The sequence below is a fragment of the Pan paniscus genome, chromosome 7 (assembly GCF_029289425.2).
Source record: "Pan paniscus chromosome 7, NHGRI_mPanPan1-v2.0_pri, whole genome shotgun sequence".
Classification (NCBI taxonomy): Eukaryota; Metazoa; Chordata; class Mammalia; order Primates; family Hominidae; genus Pan; species Pan paniscus.
Window position 1 is genome coordinate 47,672,070 of NC_073256.2, and position 18,378 is coordinate 47,690,447.

Consider the following 18,378-nt stretch of genomic DNA (forward strand, 5'->3'; position numbering starts at 1 on the left):
CCCACTCCTAACACACTTTACAGCCTATGAAACAACACTCAATGTTCCCTACTCTGTTTTATTTTAAAATAACAAAAAAATCAGTATGAATTGTTTAATCCTTAAATAACAGTATAGCCAGATCCAGGAATGTGTAATTATATACTTTAATCATGCTTATTTGAGATGAGATTAACAGGTGCTAAATTACCTGGTAGCTGTCCATGTCTTCCTCTTCCTCCTAAAAGAAAATATACATTACATAGAACTGAATTATTGATTTATCCAAGAATCAGGCTACGCTAAACAATCTGACTCTTTACCCATAATTTATATTTTCCAATTGAATTAATATACTATTTCATCTCCCACCTACCCACACCCTCACTCTGAGTTTTACAGTTGTCAGGAAGTTGGAGCTGCTCACAGAAGAGTGAAGCACACTCATTTGACCTTTTCGGGAACCAGTGCAATGCTCTCCCTGCTGGGTTTATAGTCCCACTCGCCAGGGGAAATCAAACACCTGCTGGCAAATAGTCTTTACAAGCCAGTAGGGGGTTTCTCCAGAGGGGTGGGGTGATGTTGAGGAGTTAATCACTAGCAGGCACTGTGGAATCTATGAAGGCTGAGACGTTTTAACCCTCAGCTTGCCACCTACACCAGGGCAAAACCAGTAATACAGTCCGATGCAGTGATTCCATGAAAATGCAAGGCACAAAAAAAGACAGCAAAGGTAAACAAAGAGATTCACGGAAAGAAATGTTCACAAAAAGTAGTTTCGTACAGGTTCCAAAAGGCACTCTGGTCTGATTTTGTCTTTCAAGAAGAACATAACAGGTATAGAAACTTACATGGAAGGTCTCATGTGTTCTGGGGGCTCTGAGCGGTCTAACTTTGACACATCCAATGCCAACAGACAGTATACATTCTTCCATCAGTGGTAAAGTCCCAGATTCCTGCACTGACTTCACTTCGACTTGAACTCTCCGGGACTGCCCCTGGGTCACAGACAATTTAGAGTCTTAAAATCAGTGTCTTGATTTCCAAAAATTTGATTTAGAGAGACCCCTACAGGCTGATGTTGAGAAAAATGTTTAATTCAGACACTGTCACTATACCTTATTGTTAAGCATTAAAATACAAATTTAAAAACTAATCGGGAAAAATCATTTCCCTTTTAAGTGAGCTAAAAAACAGAATAAATATATGTTTACATATCTTTCAATAAGAAGTAACATTAAAAAATTCTAAGAAAGGAAATGCAAACAGTTGGCCAATAAAAAAGTTCAACTTACTGATAATTAAATAAATACAAATTAAATTAAAGCATGATACACCTGTATTTTCACTTCCTAAATTGGCAATTATATTTTAAAAGAGGAATTTCCAATGCCCTACATTTATGAAACAATTTCATACACTGTAAGTGGGAATTTAAATTGGTGCAAGTTTTCTGCAAGGCAATTTGACTTAAAAATATAAGTTCCTTTAACCCAGCAATTCAACTTTCCAGAGAGCTAAGTAAATAATCATACATATACACAAAAAATCTTAAGCACCTTTAAGAACAAAAAATTAGACACAAATTGAATATTTTATATGTTCAATAACTTTATTATTTGTTTTATACAAAACAATAACTTTAAACTGTGAAACATATAATGAAACACTATACAGTTGTTAAAGTATTACTGTAGAAAAACATATGACATGTTAAAGTACCAGTAAATATAAATATAAAATCAGTAAATATAAAAAATCAGTATCAGTAAATATATCAGTAAATATATTACGTAAATAATTTGTATATAATACATAAAATATAATTTACTGATATAGCAGTATATATCATTAATATAAATATAAATATATAATTATAAAAAATAATCAGTAAATATAAGTATGATTGTTTAGACTGTTTATTATGTGAGATTTGGTATATATTTACAATGAAGTAATATTTTAAAAGAGAATTCACAGTATTCCCAAATTACTGACTTCAAACTTGGTTTATAAATTTTAGAAATGTAAAATAGCATTTGAAAAATGGAATTTAAATGTTCAATTGCAAGTCAATTACTCTTGCCCTCTTCCATCAGATTTTAGTTCCCAAGAGCTCTGCATGATCAGGAAAATCAGCTCAGGCAACCACTGATCCTATCAAGCTCCATTTGAGTGGCTGGGATACAGATGTTTTCTGATTTAATATCACCAAGGACTAAGCCTCAGATATTTTGTGGGAAAAGTCCTAAAGAAAATATTTTAATAGCCTAAACAGTTTTGTCATTTCAATTAGCTACCTTTTATTTGCTTAGTTTGCCTAAGCACTTTCCGAAGTGATCTATTGTGAATCTGTGCCTAAGTGTGAAGGGTGAAGTGCGCACTTGAAGGGAAGATTCCTAAGGAGAGGGAAGAAAAGGAGAGAAAGGATCTGGCAATGGTTTACTGTTCCACAGAAAAACGTTTAAAAGTACACTTAAACTATTAGACAGAACTTCCTGTCACTACTGATATTTGACCATTTATTTCTACAAAAACAGCACTTTTCACATGGTTAAAGCTAATCAGTTGTCCTCTGCCACGTTCCCGTTCAAGAACAATACAAGCCAATTTTCAAACATATTAGACTCAAATGAGCCTAGCATTCAAGGCCCTCCGAAACCAGCCTCCAGAAGCTTCTGCAACCTGTTCTCTTCCTGTTTTCCAGCTGTTTCTCCACATGACTTTCTATCCAAATGGACCTAATTTATGGCCTCTGTGTCTTTATTCTTGCCATTAAGTTGGTGAAAAGTAATTGCGGTTTTTGCCATCATATAAGAAAAATCCTTTCAGAACTTGCATGATTTTTTCAATATGAAGGTAAAGAGGCGTATCCTTCAAAAAGCCCTTTCCTGATAAACCAACATTTCTTTGAACACTTTTAGTAAAGGGTGTCAGAAGTATGACAAATACTTAAATATCCAATTTACACTAAATCATAGAAAATTATCCAGTCTTGCCTTCCAGTAGATGAATTTCTAAGACTTCGAAGAAGATATATATTTTTTAACAGATGCCCAGAAAAAGATGTTCTTCACACCCTTAAGAATTCTATTTTATGTGTATAACACATGCTTTAATTTAAACTAATCTTTCACTTTGCTAAAATTTATTTGCTGGGGTCAGAGAACAAGTGTTTATCATCATCCTCGTCTTAAAACATTCAGAAACTTAAACATGTAAGCAAATGTTCTCTTTCCTTTAATTTTCTCTATTTTGCTTTGAATGCTTTCTACGCTCGTTTTCTAGAGCGATTCTAGTATTTTACTGCTGTTTTAAAGTATGGAAACTCATAGAATATGGCAGTCTCCTAAACAATGCATTAAAGTATAGCAAAAAAAAAAATTCCAAATCCTGTATACAAATTAAATTAAAAATTTCCCTCTCACTGTTAGTTGGCAGCACAGACTCTGCGGATGCATGTGGGGTTAAGTGGCCACTCCCATATTCTTCTCTGCTCTGTGGATTCTGGCATGTGTATCTACCCAGCTGTGTGTACTTAACACCTGGCATGTCAGGCCCTGTGCTTTAAACATGCATCTCTCTTAATCCTCACACTAATCTCATGAAGGTGGTGTTATCATCATGTCTACATAACAGGCGAAGGCAAGAGGTTATTGAACTTGCTCAGGGATAGACAGCCAGGACACTAGAGAGCCAGAATTGAGCCCAAGCATTTTACAATCTGAATGCTTATTATTTCTGGCATGTCACATAGCTTCTCCTTGTCTTCCTAAATGTTCTAAAGCTGTTTGATATGTTTTGGTTTATGTCCTACAAATCAATTCTTTCTAAAGCTGTTTGATATGTTTGGTTTATGTCCTACAAATCAATTCTAAGTTTTCCTTTAAAGTTTATCTTTTTCTTACCTAACACTAACAGAACTGGTTTTTAAAATATTATAAATATCAATATTTGGCTGACAGCAGTGGCTCACACCCATAATTCCAACACTTTGGAAGGCCAAGGTGGGAGGATTGCTTGAGCCTAGGAGTTCAAGACCAGCCTGGGCAACAAAGCGAGATCCCTGTGTCTCTACTTCATTAAAAGAAAAAAAAATTTAATAGCAATACTTGTGACATGATAGGAGAATTTTAATGTAAGAAATGGACTTGGCCAGTCTAGATTTCATTATTGCCAACATTTCTGCTAAAAAGAAGCCAATATTAAGCTTTCTGGCACCAAAGAATCTAATGTAAACATTCACAATCTTGTTACCTGCCGGAGCTGGAAGATTCCTCCTGTTGGGACGTCCTTTGCAGAAATCACTTCTACAGGGCAGTATTCACCATTCTCATTCTGTTCCAAGATTTGAACCCAGAATTCCAATTTCCTGGTCACTTCACTCCATCTAGGAAATAAGTGAAGTTCTTGGAAAATCATACATTTCTATTTCATTACAGGCAGCTTAGGGTCCTACACACATAAGAATTAACAATGAAAATGACCTCCAAACAGAGTAATTCAGAATGATCTGTAGTTCAGTGAATACCATGCATGTACATACTGGCAAGAATAATGGAAAGCAAAGTTAAACTCACAATATCAGAACTAGAAATGGCTCCTTTACTTTGTTCAAAAAGATGTAATGACAAATCTATTTCAAAGTCGTTACTCAAAAACTGGAAATTCTAATCAGATGTACAGAAGCAGCAAGTACACAGCCATAAAAAAATACAACCAAACAAAATCATATCCCTTGCAGCAACTTGGATACAGCTCGAGGCTATTATCCTAAGCAAATTAATGCAGAAATAGAAAAGCAAAAACCCCATGTTCTCACTTATAAGTGGGAGCTAAACGCTGGGTATTCACAGACAAAAAGATAGCAACAACAGACACTGGAGACTCCCAGGAGTTGGGGAGCAGGCAAGTGAGCAAGGGTTGAAAAACTACCTACTGGGTACTATGCTTACTACCTGAGTGACAGGATCAATCACACCCCAAAGCTCAGCATCACACAATATACCCAGGTAAACAACCTGCACATGTACCCCCAAATCTAAAATAATTTGAAACTATTAAAAAAAAAAAGGGAAAAAAAAGCTAATACAGGGGTTGTCTTTTCGTAGATAGACAAAGGTAGTGCCATATGCTTCAGTGATGTGCCAAGTATTTTTCTCAGGTCAGTAAGAGAATCAAGGAAAAAATCTCAAATGTCACTTTCTAATTTAGTATTTGCTAAACTATCCAAATGCAAAAAAGAAAAAGAAAATCTGTTTTCATCTATAATTAGATGAAAAGCACAAACATATGCAATTTCAGTCAATCCCTTTTAATGCTTCCTTTTAAGTCCACAAAGAAGCCTACCTCTTTCCAACACTGATGCCACTCAGAGCTATGAGCTAAAGACAACACTAGAGTGAATCTTGATCCATACTCTCTACAGCTGATTAATTAAAAGTAATTCATAATGGTAAGTCACTATTCTCCAAAATTCATTTCACTGTTTCTTCTTAATCAGCTACAAATTGAACTTTCTTCCATCATTCTCTGCAGTCCACTTCCCTAAGGAAGTTTAATTGTGTGATTAATACCCTGGAGACACTGCCATCCCTTCAGGGAACACTGGTCATGCTCAGAAAATAGTAACCTCTATAAATGGCAGTACTAATCTCTAGCAATTTTTAAAAATTATAAATGGAATCTAGCCAGGCATGGTGGCTCACGCCTGTAATCTCAGCACTTTGGGAGGGTGAGGTGGGCAGATCACTTGAGGTCAGGAGTTCAAGACCAGCCTGGCCAATATGGTGAAACCTTGTCTTTACCAAAAATACAAAAATTAGCCAGGCGTGGTGTGCATGCCTATAATCCCAGCTATTCAGGAGGCTGAGGCAAGAGAATTGCTTACTCCCAGGAGGCAGAGGCTGCAGTGAGCCAAGATCGTGCCACTGCACTCCAGCCTGGGTGACAGAGTGAATGAGACTGTCTCAAAAAACAAACAAAAAAAAATTACATATATATAAATGGAATCAGATGAACATCTAATATTCACCTGTCCCGAAGGCTACGTGTCTTTGCTTGGATGATTCCCAAATCCCACAGGGCGGGGTTTTTCCGGGGATCGTTTATTTTATGTCCATATACTTCAATTGCCAATGCTCCTTCGGAAAGATGCTCGATAAAGTCTTCGGTGATGTTAACAGAAAACTCCTGAAACACAATAGCTAATTACAGAAGAGCAAACTCTCTCTGGTAATCTTATGATTGTTTATACCAGACATCACATACTTAATTATATCAGGGAAAAAAATAGAAAATGGAATGTTTTAGTTATACAGAACTATCATCTAAAACCCATAATGAATGCTCAGATGGCAAAAGGTTCTTGACTTTAAACATAAGTATAAATCGGAATTTTTTAAAACTTTTCAGATTGAAAGTCTAGTATGTAAGACCACCATTGCATTCTATTTTGTTAGCAATATTTTGGGAGCTATTTTTAAGAGCATAATTGTATAAAGTGTTATAACACTGATCTATAATGTGTTGATATAAAAGTTATATGCAATAAGGTAGTGTGTTGCAAAAACATTTTTTCCCACTTTTTAGAAAGTTAACTATCTCTATTAGGAGAATAAGGAAATAAAATCATTAGCACCAAAAAAAGATCTAATTTGTGAAAATTCTGCCAGCCTGTCCATCTTTATAAGATAGCATATTGCAATTAGGATTTAGCTCTAAAACAGTTTATTAAAGAAATCACAGAATCTCCTATCTCTGTTGTTGTCTCCCCCTCTCTATCTATCTTTAATGTAGTGAAGTATTTTGGCTTTAAACGGATTAGAAAGAGGCCTCTCTCTTGAAAGAGATGAAATGGATCAAGTGTGGTGCAGGAGCAAGAAAGACTTGGGGACCCAATAGTCCACATTCTGCTGCTCTTGAAAGAGATGAAATGGATCAAGTGTGGTGCAGGAGCAAGAAAGACTTGGGGACCCAATAGTCCACATTCTGCTGCTCACCAGCCATGGACAAACCAGTGAAGAACTACTTTGGGCAAAATGACCTCTCTGATTTGTTTGTGTTTTCAGCTGGGAAAAAACAAACAACAACAACAAAAAAACGCACTGTTGGCTGGGTGTGGTGGCTCATGCCTGTAATCCCAGCACTTTGGGAGGCTGAGGTGGGCTGATCATTTGAGGTCAGGAGTTTGAAACCAGCTTGGCCAACACGGTGAAACCTTGTCTCTACTAAAAATACAAAAAAATTAGCTGCGCATGGTGGCAAGCACCTGTAATCCCAGCTACTTGGGAGGCTGAGGCAGGAGAATCGCTTGAACCCAGGAGGCAGGGGTTGCAGTGAGCCAAGATCGTGCCACTGCACTCCAGCCTGGGTGACTGAGCGAGACTCTGTCTCAAAACAAAACAAACAAACACAAAAAAATGCACTATCAACAAAGATAACTACGGTGGAGGATCCAAATGAAGGAATAACAAAGAGCTTTACAGAGCATTCGGTGCTCAATAAAGTTAGTTCTTCTCTGTTACCTGTGTTCACTTTCTCTAAAACACAAGTTTCTTAACTGTTTTAGATAATTTCTTCAGTAACCTAATATAGGACATAGATTTTCTTTGGAGAAGAATATGCATATATACATACATATGTGTTTTGTTTCTCATGCAAAAGTTACCTTTGGGTTGTGGAGGAGTATGGATGCATTGACACTTTTTACTCAATCCCCACACTCTACAGAAACTGCTCCAAGACATATAACGGCACATTTAGTCAAACAAGGTTCATTTTCTGTTTTGTTTTCACATGAGTAATCTAAATGCTGACCTACTCTGGAAAACAAACTCACATTGCAATGATCAAAGACAACCATGCAGTGCGGCTCCTTGCTGACGGAAGAGGAGGAGGTGTCCACTTCAGGAGCGACAATCACCGGCTCCTGTTGATCCCAGAAGCTGTATTTGCAGAACACAAAGTGGGACAGATGCTGTGGCAACCCAGTAGCTTGCAGGATTTTAACCTGAAGGAAAAAGAAGGCTCTGTGTTTTGAAATCTGAGGGTTCCAACAAGCATTCAGAGTTGCAGGTTCCAGCCCCGGCTCTGTCACTAACTTAGGTGCTTATGATATTTATGTTGGCCAAATCCCATTCACCCTGAGACTGGACTTCTGCATCTGGGAAATAGTGGTAGCAATGATTATATTTAGTGAGAGGCTGGACACAGGGTTACAAGGACCTTGACTACAGAGGTGGATGTTGTAAAGTCTAAGAACATTTAAATGTTAGTTTCTCAGAATATAAGAATCATCATCTCGTTAATTCAGATGAAGAAAGATCTCAAACATCAGCACTCTTCAATGATATGAACTTGGCTAACCATGGATATGCCATAGAACAGAACAAGATTGTCAGGCATAGCGAATGAAGAACAAAATCGGTGTATGGGCCAAGAAACAACAAATATCAAGGAAAGAGCAAAACATGGATTTGATATTTTAAAGTATAAAGAGGAACAAGGTTCTCAACTGAAAATGTTACACAATACTATACAACATTGTTTGGGAAAACTTAAAAGCACCAGAAATGTATAATTTAAAGATGTGGGGAGAGAAAGAAGGGAAGTGAAGATGGTGAATGTTGACCATTTTCTGCAGCATTTACGGAAAGCCTTCTCTATGCAGATTTGGGGGAAGGTGTATCAAAGGAAGCGTGCTCCGGACCAGGAGGGCAGGGTGCGGTTGTAACAAAGTGCAACTGGAGATACATGTCTAATCAGACCCAAAGGCCCCAGAAGAAATGCCTATAACAGTTTCTAAGCAGCCAAATATTCTTAATATTTCTTTTGGTGGGCAGCATTAGATTGATTTTTTTTTGAGCCAGGGTCTTGCTGTGTTGCCCAGGCTGGAGTGAGTGGCACAATCATGGCTAACTGCAGCCTCAATTTTAAGAGTTCAAGCGATCCTCCAGCCTCAGCCTCCCAAGGAGCTAGGACTACAGGTGTGTGTCACCATGCCCAGCTAATTTTTTTTTATTTTTAGTAGAGATGAGGTCTCACCATGTTTCCCAGACTGGTTTTGAATTCCTGAGCTCAAGTGATCCTCCTGCCTCAGTCTCCCAAAATACTGGGATTATAGACATGAGCCACGATGCCTGGCGTGGTTTGATTTTTAATTTGGAGTTTTTGTGATAAACTGCAATATTCTACAACTTCTCCAACTACGAAGAAAATGAAATCCTGAAGTCAGTTAAGCTAAATTCTGACTTTATAACTGATTAAACCAATTTTCACATGACTGAGCATTAATCATAAATCATATTTTTCACCTGGTCACGTTCTGCATGTTGTATGATTTAATCTACCTCCAGTAAATACAGTTAATGAAAATAAATCTGAATATATGACATAAGAGTTCATGTAGTTCAGAAGCCACAAACATAACCTTAACATTTCAGGCTATAATCCCAGCACTTTGGGAGGCCGAGGATCACTTGAGGTCAGGAGTTTGTGACCAACCTGGCTGACATGGTGAAACCCCATCGCTACTAAAATTACAAAAATTAGCCAGATGTGGTGGCACACGCCTGTAGTCCCAGCTACTCCCAAAGGCTCAGACACGAGAATCGCTTCAACCCGGGAGGCGGAGGTTGCAGGAGCAGAGATCGCACCACTGCACTCTACTCTGGGTGACAGACTCTGTCTCAAAAAACAAACAAGCAAACAAGCAAAAACACATTTCGAGAAGTATTGATGACACACAAAATTACACAAACCAGATAATTTTATTTTCTTCCATACTAGACATATAATGGGTGAGCAACAAACAGGAACCCCCATTATAATTCATCTTTTCTGTGATGTCAACAGGAGTTTGAAACACCTAGATAGCTACTTCCTGACAGGCTATGAAAGACAGATTGGCTGACATATTTTATTCCTCCAAACCAAACTGAGCAAACAATACTCTGCAATTAATTTTTCCACAAAGTTTTTAAAAACCATCATTTTCTCATTAAGTGTTTTTAAATATTTATATTATTTAAGGCACGGCAATATGGCATTTGGGAAGATTACAAGATATTGGAGTTACATAAAATAAATAGAATAAATATCTCGGCCAGGCGTGGTGGCTCACTCCTGTAATCCCAGCACTTTGGGAGGCCGAGGTGGGCGGATCACCTGAGGTCGGCAGTTCAAGACCAGCCTGACCAACATGGAGAAACCCCGTCTCTACTAAAAACACAAAAAATTAGCCAGACGTGGTAGCACGTGCCTGTAATCCCAGCTACTCAGGAGACTGAGACAGGAGAATCACTTGAATCCGGGAGGAGGTGGAGGTTGCAGTGAGTTGAGATCACGCCATTGCACTCTAGCCTGGGCAACAAGAGCGAAACTCCGTCTCAAAAATTAATTAATTAATTAATTAATTAAAAGAAATAAATCTCACCCACTTATCAGCTTGTGTGCTGGCTCAAATTACTTAAATTCTTAGTTTTCTTAGGCTTCGTTTTCTCCTAGGTGAAATGGGAATATCAGTAGCTACCTTACTCTACAGGGGTGAGACTTACCACACCAATGAAATGAAATGAAATGAAAGAGACCTGTAACAGGTATTTTTTTTTTTTTTTGAGATGGAGTCTCGCTCTGTTGCCCAGGCTGGAGTGCAGTGGTACGATCTTGGCTCACTGCAAGCTCCGCCTCCCAAGTTGACAACATTCTCCTGCCTCAGCCTCCCGAGTAGCTGGGACTAAAGGCGCCCACCACCACGCCCGGCTAATTTTTTTGAATTTTTAGTAGAGACAGGGTTTCACCATGTTAGCCAGGATGGTCTCGATCTCCTGACCTTGTGATCCGCCCGCCTCAGCCTCCCAAAGTGCTGGGATTACAGACGTGAGCCACCGCGCCTGGCCCTGTGACAGGTATTGAGTAGATACATGTTCAATACATACTTCTTAGTGACTAAATTCCATCTGAAAACCTTTTTTTACCATTCAAAATTAATCACAATTTTAATGTTAAAATAGACAAGAAACAAGATTTAAAATGCTGAACTCTCGTCTACAGGCAACCTCTCAGGAATGCAACTGCCAGGAATGAAGACTGTCAGCCATAAGAAATGAACACAGGCTGTTTGGGTTTTGTGGGGTTTTCAAAAAAGTTTTTGCACACAAAAACTAAAACCACCACAAGGTGTCAGAGTATCACAGACTTCAACTTGCAGCTGTTCAAGACAGAGGAGCCCAGGAATGTCTGCAGGCACGGATGCTGCGCCCAGGTTTTTAAATATACAAACTTTACTTCGTATCAGTGAAAACATGGAGATGTTAATATGTGCATATAGCCTTGTTACAAAAAAACAAATCCAGACTTCTTTGGGGGCTAATTACACTCACCACGCATGACATCTTAACTGTCTCCAGGCTGGTTTCTTTTGTTTTTCTACCAGTGTTCTATTTATTGTCATATAGCTTATTTGTCCTCGTCCTTTTTACATAAAAGGCCATTACATGCCAGTATATGGTCTCTAAAAACCACTTCCCACTGAAAGGAATCAGGTTCCTTGGAGAAATGGCTGATTCCAGGTCTGGGACAGGAAATACACAAGATGAGATCGGAATATTCATCACACCGGAAAACAAGAAAGCTACCCCAGTCCAGGAAGGTTAGAGTTATGACAACAGGACTCAAGGGCCAACTGAAGTGGCTCCCACTGGCCAAAGATGGGAACATTTCTGTTTAAATACAGGTAGTGAATGCAACAGATAGACACACACCAAATATGGTTAAGTCCAAGAGTTCATAATCATGCTGTTAAGACTAAGGACAAAAAAACTAACTTGTCACATTTTGGAAAACCAATTCATTATTTTAAAAATTAGTCCGGATATGGTGGCTCACACCTGTAATCCTAGCACTTCGAGAGGCTGAGACAGGTGGATCACTTGAGGCCAGGAGTTCAAGACCAGCCTGGCCAAGATAGCGAAACCCTGTCTCTACTAAAAATACAAAATTAGCTGGGCATGGTGGCACAGCTACCTAGAAGGCTGAGGTGGGAGAATCGCTTGAACCCAGGAGGTGGAGGGTGCAGTGAGCTGAGATCACACCACTGTACTCCAGCCTGGGTGACAGAGCCAGACTCTGTCTCAAAAATAAAATAAATAAATAAAAATTGTAAATAAAGGGAGAGATGCAGCATTTATCCTTCCTTTTCTACACAAATTATCTCTGTAGAGCAAAACAGTTGGTAATAGGAAGATTTTCTCTGGAGAAAAATGAAATGACAATAGAATTATAGCACCATTCTTTTGTAACTCCTAACAAAGTGATGCATCTAGTTAAGAATCATCAGTGGCTGATCATCCCTCAAAGACAAACAACTAGACAAGATGTGGCTCCTGATGGAAGAACGCAGGCCACCACCTACAAAGCACCCTGGCTGCCTCCCTCCCCCAGGTAACACCTGTATACCTAACTACCAATTTTCAGCAAATGCATCTTAACATACTAAGTAACACCAACCAGCAGAATCCAGACTATGGGAAACTGCAGGTCAACAACCCAGTTTCTACAATAAATGAATTGCAGGTGTGGTAAGAGAGGCAAAAAGAGAAAGCGAGCGAGTGAGAGAGCACGAGCATACCAGGGCCTAAAGATTGAAACAGACCAAGAGACATACCAACCAAGACAATTAAGAAAACTGACGATTTTAATATTAAGAAATTATTAATTTTTGACAAATTACTAATTTTGACAATTATGGTTATATTGGCTTAAGGACTCATCTTTTGGAGACACACACTGAACTATTTACAGATAAGATATGATGCTGGGGTGTGCCTGGGGTGCTAAGGGAGGGGGGCAGCACAGAAGTGGCTGAGTGTATGAATGAAAGGAGGCTGACCACAGGTGGTAATTGTGGAGCGAAGGTGAATGGGGATTGGTAACACATTTCTCACTATTTTTATTTATGTATATTTGAGATCTTCCATTAAAAAACATGGTATTTTAACCTCATTTTAGGAAGCCCATATGACTCAGAATGTACTACGTTTTTTCAGTAATAAGGATAAATTTCCCAAGTGAGAAGTGCCCTTGTATGTTATTTTACTTTAATAGTAGAAGGTGATATTTGAGAGTTGCATTTACTAGTCCATCACCTTTAAAATGGGCCATTGTGGGGCCATCAACCCTATGTCTCCATCTCCGATCATCACATGACTCAAAGGAGCTGCTCTGAAATCAAGTACGATATAATAAAAATGAACCCTTCAGTGAATTAAGATTCCTCCCCCTTCCTAGTGAAGTAACTGAAACACCAGAAGCCCTCTCAATATACGCGAAGTCTTACAGAAAGCAGCCCAACTCCAACAGCTCCAGCTTCCCGCTACCTTGTGGCTGACACGTAACTTACTCCCTTCAACATCAGCTTCAATTCTAGAGATGTTTACTGGGAAAGAGGACTGGTTCTAGGATGAGCTATGAATTAAGAGTCAGGTTTAGGCCTTCTTCGCTTCACCTCACCTCCTTCTCACTTGTACATTGCACCTGCGCCCCTCGCTGACTTCCTGTCCCCCAGCACCTTCTTTTTATAAGAACTGGTTCCTGCAGGGATTCTCAGCCACCAGCAGGTCTGGCTCACTAGCGGGTGTTTGGAAATGGAGGAGGCGATTTTGCATTATCATGAGTGGGGGAGGCTCTGCTCTACTTCCAAAATTTGAAAAGGAACATAATACTTACCATCTAAAGACCTGCAGTTCTCAAAATCAGCTATTAGGTTGGTGCAAAAGTAATTGTGATTTTTGCCATTAAAAGTAATGGCAAAAACTGCAATGACTTTTGTATCAACGTAATACTAGGATGAAGCTGGGACTTACCATGCACACCAGTTTGTTCTCCTGGGTCTCCTTCTCAAAGGAGACCTCTGCCACCTCATCGCCTCCTGCGATCCTCTCCCCAACATCACCACTGAGTCGCATCACCTCCACATGCAGCCGACCTGCCACCTGCAGCAATGAGGGAAGGCAGAAACATTTCTCCAGATTTGGTTCGTGCTCCCTTGAGATGACCTCTCTTCTCTTTTACAGTCAAGTTGTCAGGTTAATGGTGTATGGGAATTTAGAGGCCTAGTCTCTGACAGTTACTCTGCCCTAAGAGTGCTTGGAAACACAAGGTATTAATAAGACACGTTACTGACAAAAAATAGCAACAATATCCCATCACCACCCTCTTGTTTCTTAAACTATTCTCTACAGGAAACAAGGCATGAAGAGAAAACCAACCTCTCCTTTCTGGTTGATGATGGGAACAGCGTATTGTAACTTCACATCATAGAAAAGGGACTCGAGGAAGACATTGGCCACCCCAATGAGACTGTGATTTTCCTGCTCATCATAGAATGGATCAGCACGTTTGAAGTACGATCGTATTACCTGTAAAGAGATTGAGAACACACAACTTCAGAAAAACCATTTACAACAAATGCATTCAACCTACTGCTTTTTGATGCATTCTAGGTTATTAAACTTAACTTTCATCATCCTAACTCTTGTATTTTTTAGAGTAAAACATTCTAAAGTTTTTGCTAAAGCACAGCACTGTATTACTCCCACACACACTCTTCCTCATTCCCATTCACAATGGAGGTGAGCATCCTCCACCCATGACAGAGCGATCCCAGTAACAGGTCATTACTTTTATCAGCTATTCTCCTTTACATGGAAATTTTGCCACAAAATAAACAATATATGTTGACCAGAAAAAGAAGTAGAGTGTGCTAAACTACACTTCACCTTTCTTTTGGGAAAGACAGTAATTCTTATCTGCTCTGCTTATTCCTAGCAAGTCATCAGATAAAACTGCTGCTAATAAAAGGTGAGCCCTCACACCTATAATCCCAGCACTTTGGGAGGTCAAGGCAGGCGGGTCACCTGAGGTCAAGAGTTTGAGACCAGCCTGCCCAACATGGTGAAATCCCGTCTCTAATAAAAATACAAAAATTAGCCAGGTGTGGTGGTGGGCGCCTGTAATCCCAGCTACTCGGGAGGCTGAGGCAGGAAAATCACTTGAACCCAGGAGGCAGAGGATGCAGTGAGCCAAGATCGTGCCACCGCACTCCAGCCTGGATGACAGAGCAAGACTCCATCTAAAAAAAAAAAAAAAAAAAGGTGAGCCCCTATGGGAGTGGCTCTTTCGTTATTTATTACTGTTGTTTTATTTCTAAGTTGAAATAGGAGAGGGGTACCAAAGAGACAAACATGTTTTAAGCAAAAACATCACCTAACTATAAGAAACATTTTTATTGATGACAATCTGGAAAAATCATTTTTACAAAACAAAAGGCAAAGGAAGTAAACAACTCTATGCGGAAACAGGTCTAACGGTAATGAAAATATGTTCAGACATACGTAATATGCACTTCTATTTTAAATACATATGAGTACATGGCTGATCTAAGTAAGAAAACCTGCAAGTTAAGGACAGAGTACCAATGTATAGATTTATGGCATTTATGTTATGATCAAAACTTCTTCAAAAATGCTCCTTGGAGTGTAAATATTAAGATACCACCGATGTTCAACTTACAAAACATATATTGTAGGTTTATTATCTGCAAGGTTAAACGGGTTGAGCAATGGGAGGAGAGACAAATAATGAGGCCTGGCCTCTGTCCTAAAGAGGTTCCCAGAGAGCACAGGAGACAGACACCCGCACACCAACAGAAGTCAGAATGGAAAGTGGAGAATTCTGCTAGAAATCTAAAAGACAGAAATGAGAAGAAAAAAGAAGATACCAGAAAGAGAGATTATTAAAATTGTTAATTTGCTAAACAATTTAGGGGATTAAAATAAACCTTACTCCAGAAATAGGATTATAATTTTGGAAAAAGAACAATTTTCCCCTGAAATGGGTAGACTCATTCCAGCTTGGCTCCTTCCATAATTACCAATTAAGTGATTTTCTCTTATATAACTTACTGGGTTATCTTCTTCACACTCTTTCCACTCCTGATAAAGGTCTCTCATATCCAACAGCCTGTTGTCCAGTTTTTCCAAAGACCAAATCTGTTTTCCTTTTCCTTTTCTTCTCACCTGGACTGCAGGCTCACTAAGAAGAGAGCCTCGCTGCAAAGAGAGTAAGAATGACCGTGAGAAACACACAGGCAGCGGGAAAGTCAAAGCTGACAATTCCACCCCCACCAGTCAAATGTCATTACACCAAAACTCAAATGGCAATCATCCTTTAATCTGTTGATTACAAAGCCTCCAAAAAGTCTTACAAGCTATAACATAATACCTTCCTACCCAAGTGCAATCAAAACCTATTTATAAACTTCACTTTAAGTATAAACTTACATTAAAAATTTTTGGGGGGGAGTTGCTGGGCATGGTGGTTCACGCCTGTAATCCCAGCACTTTGGGAGGCCAAGGCAGGTGGATAACTTGAGGTCAGGAGTTCAAGACCAGCCTGGCCAACATGGTGAAACCCCTCTCTACTAAAAATACAAAAATTAGCCGGGTGTGGTGGCACGTGCCTGTAATGCCAGCTATTTGGGAGGCTGAAGCACAAGAATTGCTTAAACCCAGGAGGCAGAGGTTGCAGTGAGCTGAAGTCTTGCCACTGCACTCCAGCCTAGGTGACAGTATGAGACTCTCAAAAATAAATAAATATATACGTGTGTGTGTGTGTAAAGAGACAGCATCTCACTCTGTTACCCAGGCTGGAGTGCAGTGGCACGTCATAGCTCACTGCAGCCTCGAACTCCTGGGCTCCAGTGATACTCCTGCCTCAGCCTCCCAAGTAGTTAGGACCACGGGTGCATGCCAATACACCCAGCTAATTTTGTCTGTTTTGCATAGAGACAGGGTCTTGCTATATGGCCAAGGCTGGTTTGGAACTCCTGGCCTCAAGTGATCCCCCTGCTTCAGCCTCCCAAAGCACAGGGATTATAGGCATGAGCCACCACATTTAAATTTTGACTGTAGTTGGAAATGATTTTAAGTTTAAAACCCAAAAGACCACATTTAACAGCAAGTTGAAATAAAAGTATTTTATTCAGGCCACCATATGACCACAACGTTATCAACGGGGAGAGAGGGAAAGTTTGCTGCGGTGTATGGGGAAGAAACGTCCCTCTCAGAGGCTGAATTTTGTTTTATTGTAATGGATGGCATCTTCAGGGGGTATAAAACATGAAACACTTAAAAGAGTAAACTGAAAAGTCCCCAATTCACCCATGTGGAAGCAATTAATGATACCAGTTTCCAAATATGCATTGTTTGGGTTTCTTATTAAGATCATACAGAACTAGATGGAAGCAGTGCTCACACCACATTATTACCGTGCCAAATGCCACTGAGTTGTTCACTTTAAAATAGTAACGTTCGGCCAGGTGTAGTGGCTCACGCCTGTAATCCCAGCACTTTGGGAGGCCAAGGCAGGCAGATCACAAGGTCAGGAGTTTGAGACCAGCCTGGCCAATACGGTGAAACCCCGTCTCTACTAAAAATACAAAAATTAGCCAGGCATGGTGGTGGGCGCCTGTAGTCCCAGCTATTCAGGAGGCTGAGGCAGGAGAATCGCTTGAACCCAAGAGGAGGAGGTTGCAGTGAGCCGAGATCGCGCCACTGCACTCCAGCCTGGGCAACAAAGCAAGACTCCGTCTCAAAAATAATAATAATAATAAAATTTAAAAAAAGTAATGTTCTATTATGCAGATATCACACCTCCCCCCCAAAAAAAGCATGCTCTGAAGTTTTTCCAGCTTATAAGAGCAATGTGGATTTTTTTCAGAGTAGAAGAACTTGAGCAATGTGTTTTTAATGTAGAAAAAATTTTAGAACTTTTAAAAAACCACAAAGTTAAAAAAAAAAAAAAAGCCCCTATACATTTCCCCGAGGGAGACATATCTACTGGTTATGTAATCAATTTAGGTTTACTGGCTTAATTTTTCAAATGTTCTACTTAAAACTGAAGAGAACTTTGAAATACATTGATGTTTCATTAACATCTTGCCTACAATCATTTTCTAAGAAAAAAATTTAAATAATAAAACAAACATTTGAGAATTCTTACGGTCAAAATGCGTGTGTGTTTTTTTTTTAATTGAGACAGAGTCTCTTTCTGTCGCCCAGGCTGGGGTGCAGTGGCCCAATCTCGGCTCACTGCAACCTCCGCCTGGGTTCAAGTGATTCTCCTGCCTCAGCCCCCCAAGCAGCTGGGATTACAGGTGCCTGCCACCATGCCTGGCTGATTTTTGTATTTTTAGTAGAGATGGGGTTTCATCATATTGGCCAGGCTGGTCTCGAACTCCTGACCTCAGGTGATCCGCCCACCTTGTCCTCCCAAAGTGCTGGGATTACAGGCATGAGCCACCATGCCCAGCCATCTTACAGTCAAAATTAAAGGCCCTCC

At 39.6% G+C, this 18,378-nt stretch overlaps 1 protein-coding gene across 5 annotated transcripts in view; it reads right to left on the reverse strand.

Annotated features, from left to right (window-relative positions):
• KIF13B (kinesin family member 13B) overlaps positions 1-18,378 on the reverse strand; it is a 194,405-nt gene that overhangs the window by 57,279 nt on the left and 118,748 nt on the right. For all 5 annotated transcript variants that reach the window (XM_063606685.1, XM_034965908.3, XM_034965909.3 and 2 more), the window contains exons 19-26: positions 15,942-16,088; positions 14,247-14,396; positions 13,842-13,970; positions 7,820-7,990; positions 6,014-6,171; positions 4,237-4,369; positions 831-977; positions 191-220 (exon numbers count right to left, since the gene is read on the reverse strand). In XM_063606685.1, the coding sequence (XP_063462755.1) occupies positions 191-220; positions 831-977; positions 4,237-4,369; positions 6,014-6,171; positions 7,820-7,990; positions 13,842-13,970; positions 14,247-14,396; positions 15,942-16,088 (1,065 nt within the window). The remainder of the gene's footprint in view (positions 1-190; positions 221-830; positions 978-4,236; positions 4,370-6,013; positions 6,172-7,819; positions 7,991-13,841; positions 13,971-14,246; positions 14,397-15,941; positions 16,089-18,378) is intronic.